The sequence below is a fragment of the Camelina sativa genome, chromosome 2 (assembly GCF_000633955.1).
Source record: "Camelina sativa cultivar DH55 chromosome 2, Cs, whole genome shotgun sequence".
Classification (NCBI taxonomy): domain Eukaryota; kingdom Viridiplantae; phylum Streptophyta; class Magnoliopsida; order Brassicales; family Brassicaceae; genus Camelina; species Camelina sativa.
The window spans coordinates 13043347-13053903 of record NC_025686.1 but is presented as its reverse complement, the minus strand read 5'-3'; the positions used below and the strand labels follow the sequence as shown (position 1 = coordinate 13053903).

General features: G+C 37.5%; 1 protein-coding gene across 2 annotated transcripts; it reads left to right on the top strand.

Annotated features, from left to right (window-relative positions):
- LOC104723468 lies at positions 5608 to 8486 on the top strand. Of its 2 annotated transcripts, none has more exons than XM_010441847.2 (2): positions 5608 to 7893; positions 8103 to 8486. In XM_010441847.2, exons 1-2 carry the CDS (start codon positions 5904 to 5906, stop codon positions 8222 to 8224), a joined length of 2112 nt encoding a protein of 703 aa, XP_010440149.1. In that variant the 5' UTR covers positions 5608 to 5903; the 3' UTR covers positions 8225 to 8486. The 2 variants fall into 2 exon arrangements, with proteins under 2 accessions (XP_010440149.1, XP_010440157.1); XM_010441855.1 differs by having other exon boundaries at positions 6066 to 6234; positions 6516 to 8486.

Genomic DNA, 10557 nt, shown 5'->3' with positions numbered 1-10557 from the left:
TTCACATCCTGTTCACCATTGGCTATCGCATGAGGAGACTCTGCATAGTATTTTTGAACCCTTTGCCAAAAGCTTCCTCCCTTTTGTTGATTTGAAATGATCGGGTCCTTTGAAGTGTTCAGCCACGCACTTATCAGTATTTCATCGTCAGCCGGATTCCGTTTCTTCCTATCCTTCTTGACAGGTGTCTCTTGAGACAGAGGTTCATCCTGGGATTGTTGAGAGCTCCAAGTAGGTATTTCATAAGCACCGTCTTGGTTAAGAGCTTCTCCTTGACTGTTGAGAAGATCTAAATAACTAGAAGACGACTGACAGAATGTATTGTAAGAAGTCATAGGAAGACGAGATTAAGATGATGAGAAAAAGAGTGTACGAAAGAGGAAAAGAGTGTACCAAAGAGGAAAAGAGTTTAAGAAGATGAGGAAAAGAGTGTACCAAAGAGAGATAGAAGTTTAAGATGAGGAACAGAAATCGTTCTAAAAGAAAAGAGATAGAAGATGATGGAGACATAAGAGAGATAGAAGATTATGGAGAAAGATTGAAGGCTGGTTGGTGTTTAAAAGGTGAAATCGTTCTCAAGTAATAACTTAACAATCATAATGACCTATCCACCAACTACATAAGTCTAATCACAATTTATGACAACTTATAAAAAACCAAAGCATTATACTATCCCATTAAATTCATAGAGGAGATGGTTTCTACCAAACATTATAGCCTTTAACTCTGTTTTTTAGTAAGAATAGAGTTTTTTTAAAGAGTTTTACATTTTCAAAACTAAGTTATAAAAAACTTCCGGTTTTATATATGTTAGTTTTGCATTAATCTTTGAGTTTTAACATAGATTATCACCACTAATATTCGCTCCCTTTTATCAGACTTCAATCATCAACTACACTATCCTTTATACTAGCAAGCAGTTTACCAATCATATTAACTTGTTTATCAAATCAATTTATGATACCACAACAAAGACCACAACAAAGACCACAACAAACACCACTACAAAAACCACTAAAAAACCACTACAAAGACAAACACAGCGACCACTACAAAGACAACCACAACAATTACAAAACCGAGTCCACTAAACAACAATATGGACATATCTGTAGCTAAAGGAATCGATTATTTACCTCTTACTCGATGATTGTTGCTACTGCTTCCCATTATGTGTGGCTTTCTTCAGGTGACGCTGAGGAAACTCATGAAAAACAAACAATTGCAAGGTTATACTCGGTTTAGCATAAAAGAATCCACATAATCAATACAAACTGAAAACAATCTTAACAGACAAAGCCATAAACTCGGACAGTCAACTAGCTAAACCCACAAACATAAACCAAAAACCTAATTATAACAAAAATTGACACACTCAACCATCGATACCCAAAACATAATCCAATACCCTAAATCGAAACAAAAATCAGAGGAACATATATCTAAAAATACATAGTAAACTATCCAAACAATTTCCCGAAACCCTAAATCGCGAATACATCATAAACCCTAAATCGAATCCGACAAAGAATTTCCCTAATCTATCGAATCCCACAAAGAATTTCTCTAATCTATCGAATCCCACAAACAATTTCCCTAATCTATCGAATCCCCCAAACAATTTCCCTTAACCCTAATCCGAGAATACATCATAAAAACCCTAAATCGAGAATACATCAAAATCGGATTCGAATTTACAACACAAACCTCTTACAATTGGAAACGGTGGATATTTTGGAAGATGATACAACAGATACGCCTTCGCGTTACAAAATCTTCACTTTGATGGAGGCGATCGCCCTTTGCAAAAAAATCGCCGTCGCGATACAGAGAGAGTAAAGAGAGAGAGTCCGAGAGAAAAAATGAAACGATACATCAAGTTTTTTTTCTCTCACCCTACCCATAAAACAACAACCTATTACAGGAAGACACGTGTTATGAGGGACACATAAAAATTGTCCCGTTTGTAGGAACGTATCTTTCATTTTTCTATGATTTCGATTTAAATTAATCCTTTTAATTATGTAGGACGTACTAAGGACGGACCAATGCACATGCTCTAAGGATAGGAGACAAAAATTCATCGTAATCTTCAACCAGAACATGGCGTTAGTGGACACACGAAATATCGAGAGAATATATATGAACTTGAAGGGTCGACCTAGGAAAAAAAATTAGTGGGGGCAAATTGCTCTAAGGTGGAGTCGAACACTCCTCATGTGACCATTTTAGGGGTAAACTCAAACCAGTACGTCACTTTTCTTATAATGTCTAACGTAAAACGTTTAGGTATTAGTATATTTACTGGGGACAACTGCCACCACCAACGTCAACGTGGGTCCGCCACTGAACTTGATGAATTGTTGTCCCTTACACTGAGATTATGGTTACGTTCATGTTAATTATCAACTGAGTGCCGATCGAAAAGAAGGCTTTATTCGAGAAAATGGAAAACTATGATGTTGGCCATAATCAAGAAAGCTGATTTTGTGAGGTAACTAAGAGCTTGCAATTCTCACTCAAGAAGGAGAGCACTACCTGATTAAACTGAATATAATCGACAAATCTGTTTTTGATTATGCATGTTGGTTCGGTAATTAACTTTTTTTTTTGTAAGTTTCTAGACCATTATATATATTAATGATCTGATGTAATTCAAGTTTGAAACTATATATGTTGGAAAATCTCTCTTGTTAGTTGATTTCTATACTAAAAGTGACCAGTTGGGTTCCTCTGCCTTTTATTGTTAGTTGATCTTGTTACTTTTGTAACTTAAAAAGATGGTTTGTGTTACTGACAGTAAGCTCCCATGTTTAACTGATGTCAATAACATTTTCTATTTCATTCAATCAATTATTTTAAAAAAAAACAAAAAGATGTCGGTTTCTCAACTTTTTTTGGGTTTGATTCAAATCCTCCAAATCCCACATACTAGTAACTTTGAAAATAAGTTGCCAAGAAGAAAAAAAGGAAATAGAAAACAATATCTTGGTTGCCTTTGTCTTCACAATAATAATAGTGGACTCCAAAGTCCAAAATAAATCTTCATTCGTTTATAGCTAAATTATATCTATACTTCACAAGTTGCGTAGGTAGTCTCAGCATATCTATTTGCGATATTAAATAACATGAATCAACACATATATAGCTTAACAAATAATCAAAATGAATCAACATAAAGACTCTTGCTCACCTCGAACTCTTGGGAGACTCTTTGCGCAGGAGAGAACCAACCGGTATCACAACAACATTACCACGAAGAATCATGTTTTATTCAAGGTCCTTAACAAACAGGTTCGTGATGCAGTTATGCTGAAGAAAAGACGCGAGCAATTGAAATACCTTATGAGAGTTTGGCTAAAGTATTAATAGATTGTTTTCTACTCATATTTCCTTTAACATATTCTTTCTTGTTTTAATTTTTTCGGCAACAAGGAACAATCTTTGTATTCAAGACTATTGTAAGTTTGTAACTTCTTCAAACCTTTTCATTTGATGAAAAGTTCACACATTTATCAAAACAAAATATGAATTAATAGATAGCATAAGTTATTAGAAAGCAAAAAATCAGGATTTTTTTTTTTTTAATAGTAAACAACGAGTGGGGAAGAAAAAAAACGATGGCTTGCTGCTATTGGAGATTACGATGTAGACAACGTTCTTACCACAAACAAAACGATGTATACAGTATAGAGAGGGATATAGGTTAGGCATATGTCCATGCATGTGTAAATGTGTTACGTGTAGGTTAAAAGTAGTGCATTGATCGAGATCAACGATGGAGATTGTAGTAAGAGAAAATAGGCACGTGCGAAAAAAGCAAACGAAGAGCCGAAGAGGATATTAAGCAACGAAAGGAGAGAAGATATGTTTCCTTTGTAATGGGGAACAATTACAAACTCTTTCTCTATTGGTACTTCTCGTTCACTAGCTACTTGTCTTTGATCATTTCAGTTAGTTTCCCCCACGATTTACACAACTTTCTTCTGCTCGTATTTACGATTTTTTATTATTATTTACACATCTTTATATAGACTTACGCATGCACTATATATAGTCGTATAACGCATGCATGATTCATGTGTGTGAAAATTGACGGTAGGAGTAGGACAATGTATATATTTTTTTTTATTTTTTTTAGTAACTCAGTATAAATCTTCAAATATACGGAGGGATCCAAGACTAATCAAACGTTTGGAAAAATAGGATAACTTTTCCACCAAGCTAAAACCACTAGTCTACCACTTCGTGGTTAAAATATATAATTACACTCTAAAGAATTATATATTATGGCTAAATAACTGAAAGTTTTATATAAAGATGATCGATATGCAAATCTAAATTTTTACTAACTAGTAGATGAATATTTATGCTTTGTTAGTTGCATATTATTTTTTCTTTTGTTATCATTAAAATTATAAAATCTGATTTATAGTCAATTCCTATAATACAGAATAACGATATTTGATGGAGTCGAATTTCGGTAGAATCGGTCGCAAAGGTAATGATGTAACCACTTAACTAAAGATACTTCCAATTACATATTGTTTATAAACACAGGGAAAATGATTTATTGTAATGACCTCTTTCACTTTTAATCTCTAATAATCGAGTATCAGTGACCGAATGGACAAAGCCTTAAATTATTTTTCCATGGATTCGATTTTCAGTGACCGGAAACTTATTCTCTTTAGCTTGAACTATGTCACGTTTTTATGTCACTAGAAAACTCTAATAGTCGTCTAGAGAACTAAATAATTTCAAAAACAACTTTTAGAAAATCTGTTGAGTTTATAATTTTTAGAAAACTTTAATATGCCAAAATTCGTCACTAGAACTTAAAAGTCCTTGCAGAAAACATCCATACTATCTTTCAATAGTTTATAATTTTAAAACTTATGTCATCAAAACTTCTCATCTTAATAAAACCACATATGGGCTATCAAATGTACACACATATACGTATATTGTTTTCGATGGTCATGAATCATGATGATCATTTTTCCACGTAAGCAGAGACAAGATATATATAAAATGTCACTAGTTATAAGGAGTGGAGTGGGAATAAGAAGGAAAAAGGAGAAAAGAGAAAGGAAAGGTATACATAATTTTCAAGTCGATTTCGGGTTGATAATTACAGTGAGAGGGAGACAAGACATTGCGCTATACCTAATTGTAACTAGTTTCATTTCTAGACTGATGGACCAATCATATCACTTTCTACTAATATCTTTTAGTTTGAGCTTCATCATAAGATGTCTTCATCACATTTTATTTTAGAGGAAAACAAATTTTATGCATAGTTTTTTGTAACCACACAGTTTCAAATTAAATATAGACGACCCATTTCATGTTTCAAAGAAACTTACAATAGTTTTCTTCCTTTGTAATTAAACATCATCAATTTAATAAATTACTTTCTTAATCTATGGGCGAATTGTTTTTTCTTGGAACAGATGCAAATTCGTTTCTTGAACAATTGTTTTGTCGGAAGAGTAACTTATTGTTTTTCTTCTTCTTTTTTGGAACCACAGCTCGTTCACGATAAATGTGTATATATACATTTTTATTGGTAAATCACTATGAAATTCGAGATTAGTTATTTCCTAACACTAGTTTAGAATCCTTATATAGTTTTCCGATAATCAAAGAAAAATATTTACTCTCAGTTTATTAACCAAAACTACTTCTAGAAGACTTGATGATTAAATAAAAGATATAATCATTAATGGAACTTTGTACTAATTTGATCAGAATGTTGAGAAGAAATTTGATTTGAGTTTTGTTATATTTTTGTTGTTTTAAAACCACATGCAAAATTTAGAAACAAAAATCTATACTATTATATTTCTAAACGTAACGGATGGCGATTGCGATTGCGAAAGGGTTCTGTAGATCTTGAGATGCTGGTTCGCTCGATTCTGGCGGAGGGAGAGAGGGTCTCTCACTCTTGTCCTGTTTGTTGGTCTCGTGGCTGGAGTGGTACTCCTTCTTCGGGTTTGAATAAGATCCCTGCTGAATGGTTGGGATTGGATTTCTTAAAGGAAAATCGGGAATTGATGGGTCTTAATTCTGTGCGGTTGTCGGATCTCAAGGAGATTAATATTTTGATTCGGTCTCTGGGTGAGATCCTGTCCACGCTGTTTTGGCCTTCGTCACGGGATTTGTGGTCTCTTTGGTTGGCGATATCTCCATTGGGTTTTGGGAGGCGGATTTCCTTCTCTTTCTTCTATGGTAAGTCTCAAGGGTACGATTTGGGAAGTAAGATTCAAATGGATTTTGTTGCTTTGAGGTTACGATTGGATTTGATATGGTTCGTGTTTGGTATCTTCTTGATTCGATTTGTTTTCTTTTACGATTTGAGGATGGTTGTTAAAGTATTTAGGTGTGGGTTTGGGTTTTGTTTACGCACTACCTCTCTCACGTTTATCTCTTGGTTTTCTCTTGGGCGTCTTTACTCACTCAGTTTTTTCTGTGTTCTTTTTGTGGTGGGTTCTCACGGTTTCGGTCGAAAGCGAGTTATGGCTCAATTAGCTTTCAGCAAGAGTAAGTCCTCGATGGTTTGTACTGATACGGTGACGATCTCCAACTCTGTCTTGGCTCAGAGAATTCAGCAGTTCTCGATGACCCTGATCGGTAGGCTGATGAATCCGGCTTGTCAAAACATGGAGTCTCTGATTGCTAACTTTCCAAAGATCTGGAAATTGGAGGAAAAGGTTGTGGGAGCAGACCTTGGTCAAGGTGTCTTCCAATTTAATTTTGAGGAAGAAGAGGATATCTTGTCTGTTCTTCAGAATGGACCATATCACTTTGATAGTTGGATGGTCTCTCTTGTGCGATGGGAGCCAGTTATCTCCTCCTCCTATCCCTCGGCGATAAATTTCTGGGTTAAGGTATCAGGGATACCTATGCATTTGTGGGAGGTGGCAACTTTGGAAGCTATTGGTAAGAAGCTTGGGAAGATTCAAGAGGTTGATGAGGAGACTGGTAGCCTCTGCGTTTCAGTTAATGGGTTTAACCCTTTGATTTTTAAAATGGTGGTGCCTTTTGCTTCAAGTGATGAAATCGTCGTGTCATTGGAGTATGAGAAACTGACGGGTGTTTGTGATCATTGCTCGCGGATCACTCACGATGCGAAAGTTTGTCCTGGGATTCTCAAGTCTGGTTCGGGTCAAGTTATGGATGAGAAGATGGATAACAGGGGTGGTCAAAGGCAAACTCTTCCAGTCAAGCAAGAGCAACATCGTAACATAGGGGGTTGGGAAAAGCCTCGAAAACATGCTAAGAGGGCTCTTGACTTTCAATCTGTGGATAATGGCGAGCAAGGATACTTTCCCCAGCAACGTTATGGTGGAGGTGGTCCTTATGGTCCTAGACAACATGAGCACCCCCATGGTCCGGCTTGGGGTCAGCGAAGGAATTACGGTGAAGTTGTTACCCGTGAGGAGGGGTCTCGTCGCGGCACCCAAACGGGATTTGGAGAATCATCGGGGAAGGCCTTTGGGTTTCATCTAAATAGGAAGTCTGTTGGGCTGGCTTGGCCTAAACCTTTGTTCAAGGTGAAACAGGCATCGGCTGAGAAGCAGGCTCCTCCGAGTATTGATCTCAGTTTAGGTGCTTCCGGTAATCGTGTTTCACAAGGGGTTGGAGATCAGGAGGGAAGCGGTTTTAAGGGGGACTCCGGGGGACACTTAGCGATGGATTTTGAGGTTGAAACTGATGACCTTCTTGAGGATGGTGAGTTTGATGACACTGCTAAGGGTGTTAACAAAGATGTCCAGATTGAAGCCGGCTCAACAGTTCAGGGTCTTGCGGTACATTCAAGTCAGGGACCTGATTTACAAGGTGATCAAGGGTCGGAGACTCAGGTTGACTCTGAGGGTGATCCGCAAGGTAACAACTCTTCTTCTGTTTCGGTTGATTTGGATGTGGGGGTTGTTAATAGTGCATTAGCAGCTTTTACGTTAAGAGATACAAGTGGTCAGAAAAGGAGGACTTTAAACCCTTACAGTAGAAAGAATGTTAATCGTACTAGGATAGTTCCTAGGGTTTTGGCTTCTCCTGGGAAACATTTGCTTCTTAGGCTTTGTCTAAACCTGCAGGTGATGGGAATATTCAGAGGCAGTTAGGGAAACCGAATAAAGGGAGTGGCAAACCTTCGGATGGGGGTACTACAAGTAAGAAAGGGATGGGGGCTCTCCCGAAACCGCCGGCTAGAACGTGAAGATTTTGAGCTGGAACTGTCAGGGCATTGGGGTTGATCTGACAGAGGGATATTTGGGAGATTTATGGAAGCAGCATAAACCGGATATTTTATTTTTATCAGAAACTAAAAAAAGTTTTTCCTATTTACAAAAATTCCAGAAGAAGTTTGGTTATAACAATTTGTATTCTGTTGACCCCCTTGGTTTTAGGGGTGGGTTAGCTTTATTTTTTATGGATGAAATAAAACTATCTATTTTATATGAGAGTGATCGTATTATTGATGTACAAGCATGTTTTGGACAACATTTGGTTTTTTTTGTCTTTTGTCTATGGGGATCCTGTCCCGCAAAATCGGGTTACGGTGTGGGAGAAATTAATGGATATTGGATCTTTTCGAATTGATCCTTGGTTTATGATTGGTGATTTTAATGAATTAGTTGGTAATCATGAGAAAAGGGGTGGTGCTTTGCGCCCAGTGTCATCTTTTGTGCCTTTTAATTTAATGATTAATCATTGTGCTATGCTGGAATTTCCCTGCTATGGGGAACAATTGTCATGGCAAGGTAATCGATGTAATAATCAGGTGGTTCGATGTCGTCTAGATCGAGCGTTAGGAAATGAGGATTGGCATAGTTTTTTCCCTAATTCGAAGGTTGATTATTTGGAGATGGTTGGGTCTGACCATTGTCCTATTTTAGCAACCTGTCTTAGAACAGTTTCACGACGGAATAGGCAGTTTCGTTTTGATAAACGTTGGTTGGGAAAGGATGGTTTACTAGGAGCGGTGGAGTCAGGGTGGGCACGCACGAATAATTTCCGAATACCGGCTTTCATGGATAAGATCAGGAATTGCAGAAACTCGATTTCATGGTGGCGAAAAAATAATGTGACGTCTGGTCCATCTCTTATCTCTTCCCTTAAGAGAGCTTTGCAGGAGGCTAAGATGGATGACTCGATCTCCTAGGACGATATAAGGGAAGTCGAGAGGAAACTGAAAGAGGCTTATAGGGACGAGGAAATATATTGGCAACAAAAGAGTAGGAAATTCTGGTTACGTGTGGGAGACAAAAATACTAAATATTTCCATGCATCGACCAAGCAGAGGAGGGTACGGAACAAGATTGTGGGTTTATTTAGTCCGGACAATGTATGGGATGATACACCCATGGGTATGGAGAGGATTGCCTCAAATTATTTTGAGGAGCTTTTTAAAAGATCTGAAGTAAGCGGGATTTCAGATATTCTACAGGAAATGTCACCTATCATTACGGATAGTATGAACCGAAGTTTAACTAGGGAAATTATGGAGTCGGAGGTTCGGAGGGCATTTTTTGCTATGCATCCAGAGAAATCTCCGGGCCCAGACGGTATGACGGCCCTATTTTTCCAACGATTCTGGTCTTCTTTAAAAGAGGATCTGGTGACATTGGTTAAAGAGTTTTTCCGAACGGGTGGTTTTGATCCGCGCCTCAATGAGACTAATATTTGTCTCATTCCTAAGGTGGATCGACCACAACGCATGACGGAATTTCGGCCGATTAGTCTATGTAACGTGAGTTATAAGATTATTTCTAAAGTGTTATGCTTTAGGGTTAAGCGGTGCTTACCATCTCTGGTTTCAGAAACGCAATCGGCTTTTGTTTCTGGGAGATTGATTACAGATAATATTTTAGTTGCGCAGGAAATGTTCCATGGATTAAATACTAATCAACGATGTAAGTCGGATTTTCTGGCATTCAAAACGGATATGAGCAAAGCGTATGACCGTGTTGAATGGGAGTTTCTGGAAGCGGTTATGATTAAATTAGGATTTGATAGACGATGGATTACTTGGATTATGTGGTGTGTTTCTTTGGTCTCGTATCAAGTTCTTCTAAATGGTCAACCTCGGGGTTCCATTTTACCAACGAGGGGTTTACGTCAGGGTGATCCTCTTTCTCCCTATTTGTTCATTCTCTGTACTGAGGTTCTAATAGCAAATATTAAAAAGGCTGAACGTGAGAAGAAACTAACCGGCATATCGATTGCTCGAGATTGCCCGTCAATCTCTCACTTATTGTTTGCTGATGATAGTCTGTTCTTTTGTAAAGCAGAGGAGTCTGAATGTAAGGTGGTAATGGACATTATAGGTAATTACGGGAAAGCGTCGGGACAAGAGGTGAATTTAGCGAAATCTTCTATTATGTTTGGTAAGAAAGTTCCGCCGGATGTAAGATCTCGGATAAAAACTGTAATTAGTATTTCCAGTGAGGGAGGTATGGGTTTTTATTTGGGCATACCTGAAAACCTTCAGGGTTCAAAAACTAACGTTTTTAGTTATGTAAATGATCGCCTGGATGAGCGAGTTAATGG